The 22789-nt window shown below is 36.0% G+C and overlaps 1 protein-coding gene across 1 annotated transcript in view; it reads left to right on the top strand.

Annotated features, from left to right (window-relative positions):
• The window catches only part of CEP85L (centrosomal protein 85L), a 154508-nt gene that overhangs the window by 107319 nt on the left and 24400 nt on the right, over positions 1-22789 (top strand). The window contains exons 6-10 of the mRNA XM_082669082.1: positions 8312-8491; positions 15047-15199; positions 17398-17552; positions 19705-19822; positions 20369-20419. Of these exons, the coding sequence (XP_082525208.1) occupies positions 8312-8491; positions 15047-15199; positions 17398-17552; positions 19705-19822; positions 20369-20419 (657 nt within the window). The remainder of the gene's footprint in view (positions 1-8311; positions 8492-15046; positions 15200-17397; positions 17553-19704; positions 19823-20368; positions 20420-22789) is intronic.

Below are 22789 nucleotides of genomic sequence, written 5' to 3'. Positions count from 1 at the left end.
ATTGGTGTAAGTGAGGTGTTAAAGTCTCTCACTATTATTGTGTTACTGTCGATTTTCTCTTTTATAGCTGTTAGTAGTTGCCTTATGTATTGAGGTGCTCCTATGTTGGGTGCATATGTATTTATAATTGTTATATCGTCTTCTTGGATTGATCCCTTGATCATTATGTAGTGTCCTTCCTTGTCTCCTGTAACGTTCTTTATTTTAAAGTCTATATTACCTGAAAGGAGTATTGCTGCTCCAGCTTTCTTTTGATTTCCTTTTGCATGGAATATCTTTTTCCATCCCCTCACTTTCAGTCTGTATGTGTCCCTAGGTCTGAAGTTATTCTCTTATAGACAACATATACATGGGTCTTGTTTTTTATCCATTCAGCAAGCCTGTGTCTTTTGGTTGGAGCATTTAATCCATTCACGTTTAAGGTAATTATCGATATGTATGTTCCTATGACCATTTTCTTAATTGTTTTGGTTTGTTTTTATAGGTCCTTTTCTTCTCTTGTGTTTCCCACTTTGAGAAGTTCCTTTAGCATTTGTTGTAGAGCTGGTTTGGTGGTGCTGAATTCTCTTCGTTTTGCTTGTTTCTAAAGGTTTTGATTTCTCCATCGAATCTGAATGAGATCCTTGCAGGGTAGAGTAATCTTGGTTGTATGTTCTTCCCTTTCATCACTTTAAGTATATCATGCCAGTGCCTTCTGGCTTGTAGAGTTTCTGCTGAGAAATCAGCTGCTAACCTTATGGGAGTTCCCTTGTATGTTATTTGTCATTTTTCCCTTGCTGTTTTCAATAATTTTTCCTTGTGTTTAATTTTTGCCAAATTGATTACTATGTGTCTCAGCATGTTCTCCTTGGGTTTATCCTGTATGGGACTCACTGCGCTTCCTGGACTTGGGTGGCTATTTCCTTTCCCATGTTAGGGAAGTTTTCAAGTATAATCTCTTCAAATATTTTCTCTGGTGCTTTCTGTCTCTCTTCTCTTTCTGGGACCCCTGTAATGCGAATGTTGTTGCGTTTAATGTTGTCCCAGAGGTCTCTTAGGCTGTCTTCATTTCTTTTCATTCTTTTTTCTTTATTCTGTTCCACAGCAGTGAATTCCACCATTCTGTCTTCCAGGTCACTTATCCGTTCTTCTGCCTCAGTTATTCTGCTATTGATTACTTCTAGTGTAGTTTTCATTTCCGTTATTGTATTGTTCATCTCTGTTTGTTTGTTCTGTAATTCTTCTAGGTCTTTGTTAAACATTTCTTGCATCTTCTTGATCTTTGCCTCCATTCTTTTTCCAAGGTCCTGGATCATCTTCCCTATCATTATTCTGAATTCTTTTTCTGGAAGGTTGCCTATCTCCACTTCTTTAGTTGTTTTTTGGGGTTTTATCTTGTTCCTTCATCTGGGACATAGCCCTCTGCCTTTTCCTCTTGTCTGTCTTTCTGTGAATGTGGTTTTTGTTGCACAGGCTGCAGGCTTGTAGTTCTTCTTGCTTCTGCTGTCTGCCCTCTGGTGGATGAGGCTATCTAAGAGGCTTGTGCAAGTTTCCTGATGGGGGGGACTGGTGGTGGGTAGAGCTGCCTGTTGCTCTGGTGGTCAGAGCTCAGTAAAACTTTAATCCGCTTGACTGCTGATGGGTGGGGCTGGGTTCCCTCCCTGTTGGTTGTTTGGCCTGAGGCGACCCAACACTGGAGCTCTACTGGGCTCTTTGGTGGGACTAATGGCCGACTCTGGGAGGGCTCATGCCAAGGAGTACTTCCGAGACCCCCCCGCCTCTGCGGGAGACTCTCCAACACTAGCACATAGGTCTGGGTCAGTCTCCTATGGGGTCACTGCTCCTTCCCCTGGGTCCCGATGCGCACACTACTTTGTGTGTGCCCTCCAAGAGTGGAGTCTCTGTTTCCCCCAGTCTTGTCGAAGTCCTGTAATCAAATCCCACTAGCCTTCAAAGTCTGATTCTCTAGTAATTCCTCCTTCCATTGCCGGACCCCCAGGTTGAGAAGCCTGACATGGGGCTCAGAACCTTCACTCCAGTGGGCAGACTTCTGTGGTATAATGTTCTCCAGTTTGTGAGTCACCTACCCAGCAGTTACGGGATTTGATTTTATTGTGATTGCGCCCCTCCTACCGTCTCATTGTGGCTTCTCCCTTGTCTTTGAATGTGGGCTATCTTTTTTGGTGAGTTCCAGTGTCCTCCTGTAGATGATTGTTCAGCAGTTAGTTGTGATTCTGGTGCTCTCACAAGAGGGAGTGAGAGCACGTCCTTCTCCGCCATCTTGAACCAATCTCTAGTTCATTTTTGTGGAGGGTGTAAGGTCTGTGTCTAGAATATTTTTTTGTTTTTTTTTTTTTGCATGTGGATGTTCAGATGTTCTAGTATCATTTGTTGAAAAGACTGTTTTTGCTCCATTGTACTGCCTTTGTTCTTTTGTCATTAGATTGGTTGACTGTATTCGTGTGGATCTATTTCTGGGCTCTGCATTCTGTTCCATTGACCTGTTTGTTTGTTCTTTCCCCAGTACCACACATTCTTGATTACTGTAGCTTTTCTGTAAGTCTTCAAGTCAGGGTGTCAGTCCTCCATCTTGGTTGGTTCATCTCCTTAAGTATTATGTTGGCCATTTTGGAGCTTTTGTTTTTCCATATAAACTTTAGAATCAGCTTGTCACTATCCACAAAATAACTTGCTGGGATTTTTATTGAAATTGCATCGAATCTATAGATCAGGTTTGGAAGAACTTGACAGCTTGACCATACCGAGTCTGTCCATGAACAGGGAATATCTCTTCATTTATTTTGTCCTTCTTTGATATCTTTGATCAGAGTTTTGTAGTATTCCTTGCATAGATCTTGTATATACACATTTTGTTAGATTTATACTATTATGTTTTTGAGGGTGCTAATGTAAATGGTAATGTTTTTAGTTTCAAATTACACTTGTTCATTGCTATTATATAGGAAAGAAAGTGCCTGACTTTCATGTGTTTCACTCCACTCTCTTTTTGCTTGCATGGTTTCTGAGAAGTTGTATAAAGCTCTTATCTTTTCCTGTCTATAGGTAAGGTATTTTCTCCTCTGGTTTCTTTCACAATTTTTTTAATCTTTGATTTTCAAAAATTTAAATATGATATGCTTAAGTGTAGTTTGGGGGCATTTATTCTGCTTGGTGTTCTCTGAGCTTCCTGGATCTGAGGTGTGGTATGTGACCTTTTGGGGAAATTCTAAAATCATCTTGTTTAAAATATTGCTGTTTTCTTTCTCTCTTTTCCTTGTGGTGTTCCCATAAGATGTATATTACAAGTTTTGTAGTTATCTCACAACTCTTGGATATTCTCTTCTATTTTTTCCAATCTTTTTCCTCTTTGCTCTTAAGTTTTAGAAGTTTCTGCTGTCATATCCTCAAGCTCAGATTGGTTCCTGCGCCAGGTCCAGTCTACTGATAACCACATCAAAGACATCCTTCGTTTTTGTTTCAGTGTTTTTTGTCTCTAGAATTTCTTTTATAGTCTTTCCGGCTCTGTTCTTATATTATCCATCTGTTCTTGAATGTTTTCTACTTCATCAGTAAAGCCCTTAAGCATATTAATCATAGACATTTTTAAAAATGTCTGTTCTGATAATTCCAACATCTGTGACATATCTGACTCTAGCTCTGATGCTTGTTCAGTCTCTCCAGATGTACTGATAAAAGGAAGTGTGGTAGGTAGGCCTTTAGTAATGTCATGGTAGGGTGTGGGGCAGGGGAAGCATTCTCTGGCCCTCTGACTTAGTCTTTTCATGAGCCTGTGCTCCTGGACTGTGAACTTCACCAGTGCTTCTTAGTTTTTTCTTTCCCACCCTTAGGTAGGACAGGATGGCTAGAGGCAACTGAGTTGGCTATTAACCCTTCCCCCATGTGGAAGGCTAGAGGGAGCTGGTTTGGGATTTTTTCCTTCTAGGTATGTTAGTTCCCTTCTAGGTAGGTTAGTCTCTGGTAAAGTAGTTTCTCCTGAGGACAGGCCTTGTTAAGAAGAACATGGAGCTCTGGCATTTCAGAATGGTTTCTCTTCTCCTCCCTCTGCTGGAAGCACAAAGGGATTCATTGTGAGGACCTGGTAGAGCTTCTAGGGGTATAATTCAAGGATATTGGGTGTCCCCTATGACTGGGTGCCCCTGGAGATTTTGACTCTCAGACCTTCACTTTGAGCCTCCAACAAATTCATCAATTACAGTTCTGGTTTTCCTACTTCAGCACTGGTTCCCATGGATAATTCTGTTCCAGTAAGTGTGATTTTCTTTATTTGCCTGTTTCTCCAATTTTGGGGGTGGCAGTTTGCCTGATAACCTCACTTCTCTGACAGAGCTAAGAAGAGTTGTTGATTTTTCAGTTTGTTCAGCTTTTCACTTGTCAGTAAAACAGGTTGGCAATTTCTGAGCTCATTATATGCCTGATGGGAAATCGTAAATCTGTATTCACTTTTTTACAGTTTCCTAGCCTATCCTGGCCATTTTTCTGGGTTCTAGACCCATCTCTTTGCCTGATGTTCATATATATTTGTATCTTAATATTAAATTGATATTAACTGGCATCTTAATATCAATAGGCTCTAATTGTAATTAAGTATGTTTGCTTAAACCTGTTCTCCCACATGACCTACTTACCTCTGCTCAGAATATGATCTTCCCTGTTACTTAGACTCAGAATTTCGAACCTTTAGTTATCTTTAACATTTCTTGTCCATTCACACCTTAAAAAATAATTTTCTCTAAATCCTCTCATTTCTGCTTCCAGAGCTTCTTCCTTCTGTTCTCAGTATTCTTGTTCAGCTCCTTGGTTTTTTCAGCTAAATAGGTTAGGATAATTTCTTAAAGTGATATATTCATATCCATTCACCATATCCTTTAATTCATCTTGTTCATTACTTCCAACTGTTATAGTTCTCTCTTGTCCTTTTTCTTCTTTTCTTTTCCCTTTAATCTAAAGTTACTAAGAGTTTACACTATGGTAGTTTACGCTATGGTAAGTGCTAGGGAATACAGAGATTTACAAAACAGAGTTCACAGACTTCTTAAACATGTTACTTTCTTGTTCTAGAACCATCACCGGATTCCCATTTCCTATGCATTAAGGTTGAATTCTGAACCTTGTGATTCTAAAGTATGGTCTCACGTAGATGTTTTAATTTTCTCTTATATTCCCCCTCTTGTAACCTAAACTTTATGGGTACTCTGTGCATATATTCCGTCTTTTACCTTTTTAAAATGTTCTTTCTGGAATGCTTTTCTTCCTTTCTCTGTTCCTGCCAGAATCCTCCTTATTTTCAAAGTCTGTTCCAAAAGCCACCTTTCCAGTAAAGCCTTTTCCCTCATTCTCCCCATGCCCTTTTCATTTATCCTCCCACCTTCCAACACTTTGTACTGAAGATGGCTTTTCTTTGGCTGCCATACTATATTGTATCCTGTATATAATTATCTAAGGTTTCTCTTATGCTTCTGATTAGAATTTGAGTTTGTAAAGGGCAGTGCCTGAGTCGGTTATCTTTGAAATACCATGCACATGATGAATGCTGTTTATATAATCAAAATTTTTTTCCTTCCAGTTTTATGGAGATATAATTGACATACAGCACTGTATAAATTTAAGGTGTATAGCATAATGATTTGACCTTCATGCATCATGAAATGATTACCACAGTAAGTTTAGTGAACATCCACCATCTCATACAAATACAGAATAAAAGAAAAAGAAAAAAACATATTTTTTCCTTGTGATGAGAATTCTTAGGATTCACTTTCTTAACAACTTTCATATATAACATACAGCAGTGTTAATTATGTTTATCCTGTTGTCCGTTACATCCCTAGTACTGGAGGTTTGTACCTTTTGACCCCCTTCATCCACTTCCCCTTCCCCCACCCCTGCCTCTGGTAACCACAGATCTGATCTCTTTTTTTCTATGAGTTTGTTTGTTTCTGAAGTGTAATTGACCTACAATGTTATGTCAGAACGATCACCACACTAAGTCTCGTTACCTCCTGTCACCATACAAAGATATTCCAGTATTATTGACCATGTTCCCCACACTGCACATTTCATACCTGTGACTCATTGATTTTGTAACTAGAAGTTTGTACCTCTTCATCTCCCTCATCTGTTTGTTCTCTGTATCTATGACTATTTCTGTTTTGTTATGTTTGTTCATTTGTTTTGTTTTTTAAATTCCGTGTATAAGCAAAATCATATGGTATTTGTCTTTCTCTGTCTGACTTAACTTCACTTAGCATAATAATACCCTCTAGGTCCATCCATATTGTCGCAAATAGCAAGATTTCATCTTATATTATAGCTGAGTAATATTCTGTTGGAAGGATAGATAGACAGATAGACATAGATATCACCTCTTCTTTATACATTCATCTATCCATAGGCACTTAGGTTGCTTCCATAGCTTGGCTGTTGTTCACTGCTGCAGTGAACATAGGGTTGCATGTATCTTTTCAAATTAAGTGTTTTTGTTTTCTTCAGATAGATACCCAGGAGTGGAATTGCTTGATCATATAATAGTTCTATTTCTAATTTTTTGAGAAATTGACCTACTGTTTTCCATAGCGGCTGCACCAGTTTGCATTCCCACTAACAGCGCACGAGGGTTCTTTTTCTCTGCATCCTGGCCAACACTTTATTGTTATTTGTTGTCTTTCTGATGATAGCCATTCTGACAGGTGTGAGGTTGTATCTCACTGTGGTTTTGATTTGCATTTCCCCTACGATTAGTGATGTTGAGCATCTTTTCATGTGCCTGTTGGCCATCTGTATGTCTTCTTTGAAAAAATGTTTTTTCAGGTCCTCTGTCCATTTTTTAATTTTTTTTGATGTTGAATTGTATGAGTCCTTCATATATATTGGATATTAACCCCTTATCAGATAAATCATTTGCCATTATCTTCTCTCATTCAGTAGGTGGCCTTTTTGTTGTTGATAGTTTCCTTCATAGTGCAAAGGCTTTTTAGTTTGATTTAGTCCCATTTGTTTATTTTTGCTTTTGTTGCCCTTGCTGGGGAGACATAATCCCCCCAAAACTGCCAAAACTGATATCAAAGAGTGTACTGCCTGTGTTTTCTTCTAGGAGTTTTATGATTTCAGGTCTTACATTTTAAGTCTTTAATCCATTTTGAGTTTATTTTTTATATGGTGTGAGAAAGCATCCAGTTTGATTCTTTTGCATGTAGCTGTCCAGTGTTCCCAGCACCATTTATTGAAGAAGCTGTTTCTTCCCCTGTTGTATATTCTTGCCTCCTATGTCGTAGATTAATTGACCATATAAGTATGGGTTCTTTTCTGGGCTGTCTATTCTGTGCCACTGATTTATGTGTCTGTTTTTGTGCCAGTACCATACCGTGTATATAATTTTTGAATTGCATCTCTACCTTTTGAAAAAGTATGAGTTCTTCAAGGCCTAGTTCAAGTTCACTTCTATAAAGCCATTCTATAGCTACTACACATACAGCTATCTTAGCACTTAGGCAGTCTTTGTTGTCTTTTTGTGTGTGACACTTTATTAAACTGGTGGGACCTTGTTTTATTAACTGTTGACTCCCCAGTACACAATGCCTAACATATGTGCTTAGTAAATAGAAAAGTAATCTGTTTCTTTATTTTCACATTACTTTGTTTGTATCACATTCTTATCACATTCTAATTTGTTTGAGGAAATATTTGTATTTCCTGCCCTCCTCTTCCAGGTTGTAATGCTGCAGGGGGAAGGGGAGGGAAGAGATTTTGTCTGACTCTCCTTCAAAGCCTTGCTCATGAAAAGAATAATACATTTATTCATTAAGCAATTATTTTTTAACATTTATTTTGTGCCAGCCACTGCTCTATGAAATAGGGATATAAGAGCAACTAAGATGGACAGAAATTCCTGATTTCATGGACCTTAGTTTCTAGTTAGGGGAAACACTCTATTAATACTTACTGAGTTTAATATTAGCTAAGAAATGATCACCTGTGAGGAAATATTTCTTTAGTTTTTATTTATTTCCCCTGAGATTTCACTTCTTTATAATGTACTTTTTATACTCTGATACTTTTTAACCAAATAATAACTGCTTTTTAGTAAGCTTCTGCTGTGTGCTAGGGACTTTACATAACTTGTTGATGGTAAGCAATTTGAATTGATCATGGCACATAACTAGGAAGCAGGAGAGCTGGGATTTATGCCAAGGTCTGTCATTAAAGGCTATTTGTGCTCTTTGTACTGTAGGTACCTCATTTCTAATTTCTTTCCATTTATTCAAGACAGGTAAACTTTTAAAGTCTTACCTATGTTTTTTTTCTTTCTGAATAGCCACAATATGAGAATACTTCCCTCCAGACTCCATTTTCAGACCAGTCAACATCCCATTCCCAGCAAGAGGAGCTTGAGCAAAAGCTTGCATCTACTGAGAAAGAGGTTTTACAGCTCAATCAGTTTCTAAAGCAAAGGATAAGCCAATTTAGTGAAGAGAAGAAGAAACTGGAGGAAAAGGTGGGTATTTTTAATAAAGTTGAATTGGGTCAAGGGCATTCCTTCAACATATGATTTTTTTGTCATCTATTGTATGCCAGGTGTCATACCAGGTTTTATTTACATTGAAGTGATTAGTTTTACAGTAACTTTTGAGAAACCCTGTGCTATCTACAAAAATCCAGGCATTTTTTTTTTTGAGAGATAAAAATACCACTGTGTATTATATTATGTCTTTCTAAGTAATAGTAAAGCTTTTTTTAAAGTTAGTTGTCTACACTGAGATGTGACACCAATAACTGTTCTCCTTTTCCTTTTGGGGCCCTGTGTCTTTGTAATGTGGGATATGAAGGATTGGTAAATGAAATGAAAGTGGTCCTTCTTTCAGAAGCACATGACTTCACGTTATTTAAGCTGAAGCCCTTGATTCAGAATAAGTAGCTGAAAGCCAGATACCTCTATATACACAATACATCTGTCCATTTATTTGACCTTTCTGCCTTTATTACAGTATTTTCACAGACTTCATCTCATTCCATTCTAGTATCATTAAAGATCAAGTAAGATAAGGATACAAGCTAGCCCTGATTTATTGAAGAGGCATAGATCCTTAAGCTACTACTTAGTTGCATAATTGGTTTTAGATTTCTCTTGTTATACCCAGCTTATTCTATTAACTAACCTTCCCTTCAAGTGATCTTGAGGCGTCACCATGATTTCTGTAGGCAGGTTTGGAGCTATTAATTGAGAGCTCATTGACATTTTTGAGTCAGTACACACACACACACACACACACACACACACACATGAGCTAAAATTTTTATCTTCCAAAAAACTGACAAATTTTACATGGTTTCTCTTTCTCAGCTATATGATGTATTTTATTGTGGCTAACTTGAAAGTACCTTGAAACAGGTACTGTTTCTTGTTTCTTTTGTGTATTTTTTGGGCTTTATCTAATACCACAATCTGGAGGGAGCTATGGAAATATCCATCGGTCATACATAAGTGGGAGGGATTAAAATGTTTTCTCACCTGAAACTTGTTAATTAAAAGATTGTGTGAAAATTGTGAAGATTCAGTGGAGGCAGTTTTTAAAATATATTTTTATGTTTTATCTAAATTTTTCTCATCTTTTATTATTTTTCATGTCTGTTGCTTAATAAAATCAGTTTATATGTTACCTACCTATGAGACAGCTCCTAATTGGATGTCTTCAAAATACTTCAGACTTCTCATGTCTAAAATCAGTTCTTAATTTTGCCTTCTGACTGCCCTATTCTCAAACGACATAAAACAACCTTTTCTTCAATGTTCATTGCTGTGTATTCAGTTACTCATGCTAGAAACTCTACTAAGTTAATCAAGCCTGTCTTCTAAATCTATACAAAACCTGTCCAACACTACCAGCCTAGTCCAGGTTCTTAGCTCTTGGCAAAGCTTTTGTAATGGCCTCTTCATTGGTGTCTCTGAATTCACCCTTGCCCTGTCTACCTGTTCTCCTCAATCACTTTTGTTGTTGTTGTAATTCTATGTATTTTATTTATTATACTTTTAAAGATTGAAGCATAATTTGCATACAGTCAAGTGTGCAGATCTTGGGTGTTCAGTTTTTATGAATATTGCTAATAGTATACAGTCGACCCTTTAACGGAATGGGTTAACTCTGCGGGTCACTTATACATAGATTTTATTCAGTAGTAAATACTACACATGTGGTATAGTGGAGGAAAAAGCAGATACAGAGGGCCGACTGTAAGTTGTATACTGCATGGAGGGTCAGCAACCCAACCCCCTTGTTGTTCAAAGGTCAACTGTATACCCATATAACCACTGTCTAAAATGAGATCATAAACATTTCAGTTATCCAAGAAGTTCCCTTGTGCTTCTTTCTAGTCAGTCTTCTTCCCTTCCCTGAAACACTTTTTTTTAAAATAAATTTTATTTATTATTTATTTATTTTTGGCTGCATTGGGTTTTCATTGCTGCACGCGGGCTTTCTCTAGCTGCGGCGAATGGGGACTACTCTTCGTTGTGGTGGGCGGGCTTCTCATTGCAGTGGCTTCTCTTGTTGCGGAGCACGGGCTCTAGGCGCACAGGCTTCAGTAGTTGTGGCATGTGGGCTCAGCAGTCGTGGCTTGTGGGCTCTAGAGCACAGGCTCAGTAGTTGTGGCACACAGGCTTAGTTGCTCTGTGGCATGTGGGATCTTCCCAGACCAGCACTCAAACCTGTGTCCCCTGCACTGGCAGATGGATTCCTAACCACTGCGCCACCAGGGAGGTCCCCAAAACACTTTTTTATCACTGTAGATTAGTTCTGAGTCTTCTTGGACTTTGTATAAATGGAGTCATACCATATATGTTCTTTTGTGTGTGTTTTCTTTCCCTTATATCTTTGAGATTTATTTGCGTTGTTGCACGTATCAGTAGTCTGTTCCTGTCTATCCTTGAGTTGCATTCCATTATATAGATCTCTCACAATGTATCTATTGTCCTGTTAGTGGATATTTGGATTGTTTGCAGTTTGGGAAAATTATGAATAAGGCTGCTGTGAACATTCTTATACTAGACTTTATTTGGTATACATAAGTTTTCATTTCTCTTGGAGAAATTTCTAATAGTGGAATTTCTAGGTCATTTGGTTCATAGTGTAGATGTTTAACTTATAAGAAACTACCCCAGTCCTCCCAAGTGTGTGTACCATTTAACACTTCCACTACCAATGAGTGAGAGTTCCAGGTGCTCCACAGCCTTGCAAATCCATTCTTAATAGTATGGAGGAATGAACCTTTTAAAATGAAGATCCAGTCATTTTTCTTACTTGGTTAAAACCCACTAATGCCATCTCATTGTCTTTAAAATAAGAATTTAATATTTTCTATGACCTGAAAGAGCCTGCCTAATTATATAGCCTTGGGCCCTACCAGTCTCCCTCTGGTACACTGTGTCTTGGTATAGTGTCTTACAGTTGTTAAGCAGGTCAGACCTTGTTTCTGGTATAGGTTCTTTACATAAAGTGTCCTCTTTGCCTGATGAATACTTGGCTCTCTTTTCCTGCTCCCCAGTCACCTATTTATCAATATTTTATCAAGTCTCAACTTAGATATATTTTCCCTCCAACCGCTTCTTATACATGCTTAAAGCATTTTGTTCTCAGCACAAATTTGAATGTTGCTATGTTTTTTATACATCTCTGTAAGTTTTGTGAAGGCAGGGATGTATCTGAATGTGTCACTGTAGCATATGTAGCACCAGCCATGGTCCCTGGCATATTGAATGAATGAATGAACAAATGCTTTCAGGTGATTTTTGCCACAAAGGGAGAGCAGGGAATGAGATAACCCCAACAAAGGACTAGGGAAAGAATAATTAGAGATATCGAAGATGTCAGAATGGGTGCACGATGGACCAAATTCCTAAGGAGAAATAGGAGAATGTTGATAACAGATGCCAAGGTAGAAGAGTTCCTCTTGGAAAAGAAGAGAAATAGCCTCTCTGTGAAGTGAGACAATTAAGAATGGATGTGTCTATACCAGTGGACCTTGAGGAGTGGGGTTAATATAGAGGGTAGACTTTGTGTCAGAGGACATGGAGATGACCTGAGTTCTTGAAGGGAGTGTAGAAGCTAGGAAATTAGACTCATGCATCAACTAAACAGCACCCTGGGCCCACATGAGATTAGATTGCATTGTTTTCCTTCTACATTTAGTCTCAGTAACCCTGATCAAGACTGATTCTAAGACAGAAAAACATTTAATGCGGTAAGTAAGAATAACAAGGGAAGTTACTCTTTGTTGAACACTTTCTTTTATGTGCCAGATAGTATGTTAATGTACATTAAATGCATTTTCTTATTCAATCCTAGTGTCACAGAAACCCTATGAGGTATATACTGTACCCCATTTTTTTAAAAATGAGGTTACTGAAATTTTGAGAAAAGTTAAGTAATTTGTCCAGTTGCATGTAGGTAGAAGTTGTTGAAAAGCAGGAAGTAAAATTCAAGACAATTTAACTCTCCAGCTGATGCCTTGGTTCTAATAATAATTTATAAAAATTTTACTGGAAAACATTTTCTCCCTAATCTATTTTCTTCTAATAATTGTATTTAAAATGAAGAAAAATAAATCTGTTTGTAAACCTCTTCTGAAATGGGGAATTGCCTTCTCGGAATGATCTCAGTATTGCATAATACCTCCTTGAAATTTTACTTAACTTTTTATAACTAGAATAGGGAAGATTTATTAGTGGTGCCTCATTTACCTGTAGGTAATTACTGGAGTTCAGAATTCAGTAACCTCTGTTGATCTGCTAATCTGCAACAACATAAAACTTGGAAGTTAAAAAAAACAGAAAATAAAGAGCTTCTCATCAGTGAGCAGGGCTGGAAAAAATAAACAAAAAAGATCCAGTAATTATGTGTGATCAGCTTGTGGCCACAAATAACAGAGATGGTATCCAATAGGAGAGTGTTGGCCGAGATTTGTGATCAAGAGCAGCAAGCTTGACATGATAGCAAAGAAGAGAATTGACCAAAGGAAAAGAAGAAACCTAGGACACCTTTGCATAGAAGACAGCATGACTAACTTATTCCAGTGGCTGCTTTTTGAGGACACAATTATGTCACTTAAACAATTATGTCACATTTAAGACACAAACAATTAAGTGTAAATTAGGGAGCATGCAGTAAAAATAGGCTGGTAGTTATGTTTACTTCTGTAATTTACAGGGTCATTTGCTAAGGCAAGAGCAGGATTATATGTATATGGTCTTTCAGGTCACGGCCAGGGCCGACAGTCTGTGAGTTCTGATAGATCAAAAGTTAAATTGTCACACCAGCATACTTGATTTTAGTCCTAAGAAAGCCCAAATAAAAGGTTTTGTCTGTTTTACCGTTGTTGCTCCTTACCCAAGGACCTAAGTGAATCCTAACGTTATTGATGGAATGAATAGATGAAATGCGATGTCATTTGTTTCTCCAATTGAAATTGGGAGTTTTTTTTCTTTTTTTTTTAAACATCTTTATTGGAGTATAATTGCTTTACAATGGTGTGTTAGTTTCTGCTTTATAACAAAGTGAATCAGCTATACATATACATATATCCCCATATCTCTTCCCTCTTGCATCTCCCTCCCTCCCACCCTCCCTATCCCACCGCTCTAGGTGGTCACAAAGCACCAAGCTGATCTCCCTGTGCTCTGTGGCTGCTTTCCACTAGCTATCGGTTTTACATTTGGTAGTGTATATTTGTTTTGTGTTTTGTTTTTCCAATTGAAATTGTTTTAATAAAAGTTTTTATACATTGGAACTGAAATAAGTTAGATAAGGCATGAAAGAAACTGGATTGTGGACAAGCATTAGCTTTAATAAAATTTGAAAGAGTAATCTATTATACTACTAATTACTCGTACTTATTTCCCTGGTGAATATGAGAAAAGGCTATAAAGATATTTTAGAACCCTGTAAGCCTCTGAAAGAATGTTAAATGTTTGGAAGACTGGTAAATTAAAGTAAATGTGAGTCTGGAGTTTACTTTTTAGGCAACTATTTGTATATACATTGTTTTTAATTGATCTTGATTATGAAAGAGCTTTAGAGATAGTATATCTACAAAATTTAAAGATCGTATGTTTTAGGTGGAAAGCTGAAAAAAAAATAGCACATAAAAGTCTGAGGTTCAACCTACAGAAATTGGGATTTACTAAAGATCATGAATTGTATGTATTCCATAGTAGGTGTTCAATTAGCATATTTCATCAGTCCTAAGGTGACATTAATGGTAAGGCACATCTTTATTTTGTATAGTAAGAGAATATAGTACAAGTTCAGTCTGACACAATGCCTTAACAATAGTCTTGCTTGAGGTATGAATTAGTCTCACTAGTCCCATTATTTGTTCCTAAGTATTTGGTAATTTTGGTGAGTGCCCTGGCTTTGATTGCTTTGCTTTAGTGCATGATAAGCGATTCCTTTGTAAGTCTGTAAGTAACAAAACAGCTTTAATTACTTATAGATATCTTCCTTTCTTAATTCACGTAAAACATTACATATAACTTTGCAATAAATAAGAAATTAAAGTCATCCTTCCAGAGATGAATACTTGCTTCACTGATTTTTCAGTTGTTCCCTGAAACTGTCTTTCTGGGTACCCAATAACATTTTTCAATGCCAAATTATAATGTAACATTTCAAAGGTATTTTAAATATGATTTAAACTCAACACACATTCAACATGTACATAATACTGTTGAAGTGACAAAGATATGAATAGCCTTGACCAAATTTGCACATGTGCAGGCAATAAAAACTACATCATTACTGCTGCCTGACTGCAGTTTATATCATCAATTGTAAAATCAAATAAAAATTTCAAAACTCTTGATTTCAATGATACAAGAATTTGAAAAAAATGTGAATCTTCGAATCTATGAAATAAGATAAATCATACTTAAGTTGGAAGTGGTGTTAACTATATCTGGAACGGTTGGTGAATTCAGTGATGCCTAAGATTAGAATGTTGGCTTTTATATTACTGTTTTTTGACAAAACCACTGAAGCTTCATAATCTTTTTCTTTAGCTTAAAACCAGAGATAGATACATCAGTAGCCTGAAAAAGAAGTGCCAGAAAGAATCTGAACAGAATAAAGAAAAGCAGAGAAGAATTGAGACCTTAGAAAAGTATCTGGCTGATCTTCCAACTCTTGATGATGTACAGAGTCAGAGTCTACAGGTAACATGAAATAAAATTCTGATCTTTAAATGAGAGGGAAACATATTCTTTTTTAAGTTGACTCTTTAGACATTTCATTTTTATAATTTTTCATTCATTTTGTAAATTTTTATCATTTAAAATTTTAGTTGTATATTTGGCTAATTGTAAGTTAAATCTGTGTGCTTAATTGCTGTTTTTAGGATTAACTTTAATTAGAAACTTTGTTCATCTGAGCATGAATAGATCTTTCTTGTTCTTAATTAATATGCGGTTTCCTTCCTAATGAACCTGTCTTAACTCTCTCACTTACTGTTCTACTCTAAAAGGTAGTTTCTAAACCAGTGACACCCCACCGCATGCACACACACTCATGCACCTCAGTTCTGACTTTTCCCAGTATTCTGTGGGATCCACCAAGGCTTAACAGGACCTTTTTTTGACCATCTTTCCAGATACTTGTTTTGTTTTCATCATTCTTCTTAATCTTTCTATAAATTCTTTCATATACTTTAATCTATGACCTCCATTCACTCCTCTGACTTCTCTTCTGGCCATTTTCCTTTCTTAGCAGTACCTCATCCAAAGTCTTTCTACTAACTCTGGTGAGGCCTATCCTCTTGAAGCCTTATTTGTAAATCTATTAAACCTACTCTTCAGTCTTTTCTCAAAATCTTACTAATCATGGGACTTTCAGTTTTAGGACTCTTGACATTTGAGGTTAGGTAATTTTTTGTTGTAGGATTCTGTCCTGTGCATTAAAGGATGCTTAACAACATTTCTGGCCTCCACCTACTGGTTGCCAATAGTGCTGCTTCTTCCCTTCCCCCTAAACCGAAAATGTCAGCAGACTTTTCCAAATGTCTGCTGGGGTGAGTGGAGGGAGATCACTCCCCGTTGAGAATCATTGATCTAATCCATGGAGTATCATTATTCTGTAGACTCTAGACCTATAATGTAATTTCTGTTTACATTAATTTATAAATTGTAAAACTAACAGAGGGTGATATCATGAAGGAACTAAAGAAGGACCCACAGGAGCTTGAGCAGGAACAGAGAGGACTATAGATTTTAAAACATGTGTTCATACCACAGTACACCCATTAGGATGGCTAATATCTAAAAAACAGAAGTAACAAGCATTGGTGATGATGTGGAGAAATTATAATCCCTCAGGCACTGTTGGTGGTAATGTAATATGGTGTAGCCACTATTGAAAACCATATGATGGTTCCTCAAAAATATTAAAAATAGAATTACCATATGCTCCACGAATTCCACCTCTGGGTATATGCTAAAAATAATTGAAAGCAGAGTCTCAAACAGGTGTTTATTCACAATGCATGTTCATAACAGCATTATTTACAATAGCCAAACAGTACCTCAAGTGTCCATCAGTGGGTGAATGGATGAACAAACCGTGATGTATACACACAATATAGCCTTAAAAAGGAAGGACTTTCTGACACATGCTACAACATGGGTGAACCTGTGGACGTTTTGCTAAGTGAAATAAGCCAATCACAAAGATAAATATTGAGATTGGCATATGTATAAGATGGGTAACTAATAAGAACCTGCTGTATAAAAAATTAAATAAAATAGAATTTTAAAAAAATGATTACAGTAATTATTTTAGGAATTGAAAAGGAGACATTTAATTAAAAAAAAGAAAAAAAGCAAAGATAAATAGATTAAAGATAAAGAAAAATAGGTATGAGATACCTAAAGTAGTCAAATTCGTAGAGACAGAAGGTCAAAGGGTGATTGCCAGGGCTTGAGGGGAGAGGTAGATGGACAGAGAGGTAGATGGGTAGAGAGTTTGTTTTGAAAGATGAGAAGAGTTCTGGTGATTAGTTTACAACAATGTGAATGTACTTAACTCTACTGAACTGTACACTTAAAAATGGTTAGGATGGTGAATTTTGTGTTAGGTATATTTTGCCACAATTAAAATTTTAAAAATATCCCCAAATTGAGATCATTCACTTTTCTCTGTCTTCTAGAAATTTCTGACCCTATTCTCCTCTTCTCCATAATCTCATTCTCTCAGCTCCCTTTACACAAAGGAAGAGATAAAGTGTTAAGTGCTATCCATGAAATGAAGATAGTGTAATTTTAACCATAAGTCTATTAATTCTTGAGAACCCAGTATCAGTTTCTAGTAGGAACATATTTAATATTCTTTGTGTCATGAACTTTAAAAAATTTCTCTTTAGCTGCAAGTTCTAGAAGAAAAAAACAAGAATTTGCAAGAGACTTTGATGGAAATGGAAAAAAGGCTTGAAGAGTTCAAAAAACAGTGTCAAGAAAATGAGGCACAGCTAATATGCCAGAAAAAGAAAGAAAAGGAGTTGGTAACTACAGTTCAGAGGTAAGAAAACCTTCAGTAATTCTTTTATGTTATTTTTAAGTTATTCCTTATTTGTCATAAAGCATTTCACTTAAAATATGTTAATTTATAATTAGTACTCTATTATTTCTCTTAAAGATGTATTATTGAGAACCAGAAGTATTATGTCATCGAAACAGGTTGTCTCGGTTGTGATTTAACAATGCGATGCAACATACTGACATCTCGGTTTTAGATAAGAGTAGGTTTTAGATGAGAATAGTTTTCTAAAAAAAAAAACATCAATTGAAAACTGGAAGCATTAACACAAACCCTTTATCTAATGGCTTTGTCAAAGAATAAGTAAAAATTCTAAGTAACAAAAAGAGGGGCAGCCGGACTGCACTCCTTAATGGGACATGTCAAAGTGAAGTAATTGGCCCCCATTTCACCTGACTGCAGAGTAACAGATGCGGCCGTTTGCCATGCACCTTCCGAGTTTACTCACATATCTCTTGCCTCACAGGTCTCTTCGAATTTAATACAGTTAGAACTGCAGTGAATATTATTTGTTAGTATATTTTGTTAATGTATTTAAGCTGGAAAATTAATGTTGGATTCATGAAAAACCTAGAAAACTATGCTATATATGCATCTACATGTGCACTGTTTTGTAGAACTTAAAAAACCTTAATAAATTGTCAACTATAAGTAGATAACACTATCCTGAAGAAGAAGACAACGAAGCAGCAAAAAACTAAATTTAATAAAGGCACTCTTTATGCTTCTATCAATTATATATAACTCAATGTAACTCACTTTTTTAGTCAAAATCCTCCTGATAATTCCATGTTAATATTGCTTTACTGCTATTTTCAAAGTCTTAAATATGCCTGGTCTACTTTTTTTTCCTTAGATTTCAGTGCAGAAAACCTCTGATTTCTGGGACAATTCAGTCTTCTGTGTTTCTAATCTCAGCTCCAAAAAAAATCCATATACCTTTGACTCTACCTTTATTTTTCTCCTGTTTTCTGCTTTCTTGGTCTTTAATTTCTTTTTATTACTCCACATCTTATATCCTATTCTCTAGTCTCAAAACAGCTTCCTGACCTCCATTAACTCAACCACATATCTTTTTCTTTAATCTTATGACAAAATGAAAAGAGGTAATGCGTTTGTTCTGTTTTATAGGGCATTACAATCATAAACTCAAGCTTTTAAACTCTTGTGCTAAAAGCATAGCATAAGAAACTGTTAGGTCAAGGAATAAATATATTGGATTGTTGCTTTTCAAAGAGGAGGCCCCACTCAGCATCCAGTGCAAACTCTGGTCACCACAACACCAATCACACCCATTAGGGCAGCACACACTGAGGAAAGACGTGGCAGGGCATCCATCCTAAAAACAGCCCTCGCATCAAAAACGTTAGACGCACGCAGGCTATACAGGGACGCTCCCACAAAAAAAGCCCTTCAAGACCACTAGGTAACTGTTTCTTCTAAACTCATACAGTCAGAGAAATATAAGTAAAATGAAGAAGCAGAGGAACCACTCCCAATGAAAAGATCAAGAGAATTCCCTGAAAGAATAAAGAATGAAACTGACCTCTCATCTACTAGATCCCAAGTTCAAAAAGGAGGTAGTAAAAATGCTGAAGGAAATAAGAAAGGTTATTGATAGAAATGCAGATTACTGTAAAAAGGAACTAGATTGTTCCTCATATTAATGAAGGAGAAGTGTAATTCTGCTGATTTAGTCAACAATTATCTTTACAAACAAACTTTTGCTGAACTCAAAATGCAGGGCAAAAGATGTGTATCCGTATTCTTAGGCTCCCTACCATAATCATCTTAATCAAGGAACTCTCCTTTGGGGGAGAGGGAAAGAACACGGCTTAGATTGTAGAGCTCAGATTAGGGTCATGAAGGACTTCACCAGGGCCTAATGTTGTCACATACTAAGCAGCTCTTGACTCTGGTCTCGTATTTGCTATTTCTGAAAAGATAATCTGCCTGCGTTATATTTCTTATTTGTATGAAATATAGGTACTCAAACTTAGTCATCTGTTGTCTGTAGGCCTTGATTATTGCTTGCTTAAAAAATATTATAGACGCTAAGAAGAGACTTCGTTCATCTACCAAAATCAGCACAGAGAACTTATTTTCTTCATATAATTATGTCTTTCTAAAACAGTTTGCAGCAAAAAGTAGAAAGATGCCTTGAAGATGGAATTCGCCTTCCCATGTTAGATGCAAAACAGCTTCAGAATGAAAATGATAACCTGAGAAAACAAAATGAGAATGCTAGTAAGGTCAGTATATGTCTTTAATAATGAAATTTGATAGTGAAATCTATACTATATGGATACGTGCATAGATATAAATTTATCTAGTTTATTTGATTTATATTTTTGCTAATATTTAATAGCTTATGGAATTTTTAGTTTGAATGTTTTTATTAGGAAAGAAAATAGCAGTTTAAGTAACTTTAATTTAAATTTAAATAAAAGCCAAACTAAACTTATATTATTTCTTAGCAAAAACAAAAGGATATCTTTTTCCATCCTAAATTATTCAAAATCTGTCTCAAACTTATTTTTATAAATTGTAAAGATTAAAGTTTTATCAAGAGCTAGAGTAAGACGTTTACAGTTTTACATATGTGTGATCCAAATCATACAGCTGTTTAAAGGATACTTTGTATGAATACTTTTGTTAAAAAAAAACCCACACACACTTTGATTTAAAAAAAATAAATTCATAATACCCTGTGCTTTTGTTTTCTTGAAATTTGGTACTTCCAAAAAAGCAATGGAAAAAAAAATTTGATTCAGACTGATATATTTCCTATGTTGTAGATAATAGACCGCCAACAAGATGAGATTGACAGAATGATTTTAGAAATTCAGGTAAGGAATACTTTGTGCTTATTTTAATTTAGCTGTGTGCTGATTTACTCTTAGTAATTGCATATCTAAAAAATATCAAAGCATATATGTTTTTGTATGAACATATTAATAACACTTGAGGTGACATTGCAAATTCTTTAATATTAATCTTTCAGTTCTTTAGAATGAAAATGATACTTGGTAAATCAGTTCTTCAAAAACTGTGAAAATTATTCTTCTCTATTCCTTACCTCTCCTCTTTTCAGTTGGGTGCAGTCTATCTCTACTACTGAGAACACATTTGGTTAAGGTCATCAGTGATCTAAAATTAAAGACAATTAACTGTTTTTAGTCCATTGTAACTCTGCAAGAGCACTCTCCCTCCTAATAATTCTATATATTATTTTTCTGTATTATCAAAGTATGACACTTTGCATATTTGTGTCTGTATCTAGAGCTTAGGGTATCTGACCCAAAATATAAACCAAAATTTGTAGATTAAGTGGATTTTCATTCTTTTATTGATTTGCCAGATATTTACCGAGCCCCTGCATATATGCCAGGCACTGTTCTTAGCACTGGAGATTCATCAGTGAACAAAGCAAGTCCCTGGCCATTCTAGTGGGGTGAGATGGAGAAAATGGAAACATAATGTCAAGTTACGGATATGTACGATTATTTAAAAAAAAAAAAAAGGAGGATAGAGGGCAATGACAGATCGTGCTGCATTATATGCAGTGGTCATGAAGTTTTCCCTGAAGAAGTAATATTTGAACATAGTCCTGAATGAAGATAAGCAGGGGAAGAACATTCTAGGCAAAGAGAGCAGCCAGTGCCCTGAATGTGCCTGGTGTGCTCTAAGACAAGCAAGAAGGCTGCTAGTCTGGAGTACAGTGATTGTGAGATATAGTGAGAGGTGACTGATGGTAGACAGTAGCCTGGGGCCAGATCACATAGAGGTATATGTCTTTGTATTTTATTCTTTGTGTGATAGAAAACCATTGGACAAATTTTGCTGAATAAATTATTTTTATATCTCCTAATTTGAGTATTCTCAAAACTGGAAGTAAAAAAGAAAAACGTAATGGTTTGAGTGTCAGAATTTATGGACAATCTGCTTTGTCTTTTGGCCATATTAAGTGATCTATCAGTTTAGTCAAACACTAGTCCAATTCAACAAGTGTGTGGTCTTATTGGATTGATTCACAGAGGTTATACTCTTTAGTGTGTATTCCTTCAGTTGTTCTGCAAGCCATTCGAATTACGAGATGGTTAGATTCCCTCAGCCATTATTATCTGACTTCTTATCATAGACCACAATGAAAGGAATTTCTCCTTCATTTGGTAACAATATCCAGGAGGTAAATCTAATAAAAGTTATCGCGATACAAATTAAGGACAGTCAACTTTGTCCTTTGGCATTGAAATTTTGGTGGATAAAACATGTAGGATTTATTGTTTTTAATTTGTTTATTTGTAGGATTTATTGCATACTCTCTCTCACATTATAGATGTTTAGTGTATATTTGTATTAATTGAAATGTGCATTTTCCCCATTTGTGGAAGCATCGTAATGCAATTTACTCTTACACATTAACCAAGTCTTTAGTCACATTTAGATATGACTATATATAAATGAATATGTAGAAGAAGATATAATTATGTGCCATTCCATTCTTTGTTCTTAAAATGCTTGAGTTAACATTCTTTTATTTCTTCAAATTAATTACAGAATGGAAGTCAAATTAATGAGGTACATTTATTTCCAAATATTTGGGCCCAGACAGTATACTCATTAATTCTATTGTCTACCTTTGGAAGCAAAGCCTATCTTGTTTTGTTTTGTTTTGTTTTGTTTTTTGTTCTTAGCCATTGTGATCATCTAGGTTTATAGGTCTAGGATATAGTTTCCTCACAGAGAGAGACAGCAAATGTTGATAACTGGCCAACTAAACTCCATGTATTTACCAAGATATTATTTGAAAATATCTTGAAAATTACAGATGGAGACAAATATGCCTCAGATAATGAGAAAATTTTTTGCTTAACATTACTTGTTTAAACTTGTTATTTTGGGGCCCTCACAGTTGAGAAGGCTAGGTTTTTTGTTTCATTTGTTATTTGGTGGTTTGTGATGGATATAAAAAGTGCGTAATCTGTAAAAACCTGAAATTTTCAGAATATTGCCTCTTCTGAAAAAATGAATACTAATTATTTACCTAGCATTGGAAACTGCAGAATCCTAAAGAGAACACTCTGGGTTGAAGAAGTATTCTTGTTGCTTTATACTATAGTCAATGGGCATGTCATCAAGTTGAACCACATAATAGAGCAATTCCTGTCAATTACTGATTATTTAAAGCTCCTAGCTTTTCCTTTTGCTTACATCAA

This window comes from Grampus griseus (assembly GCF_964374135.1).
Source record: "Grampus griseus genome assembly, chromosome: 13".
Lineage (NCBI taxonomy): Eukaryota > Metazoa > Chordata > Mammalia > Artiodactyla > Delphinidae > Grampus > Grampus griseus.
This window is presented reverse-complemented; position numbering and strand designations above follow the sequence as displayed.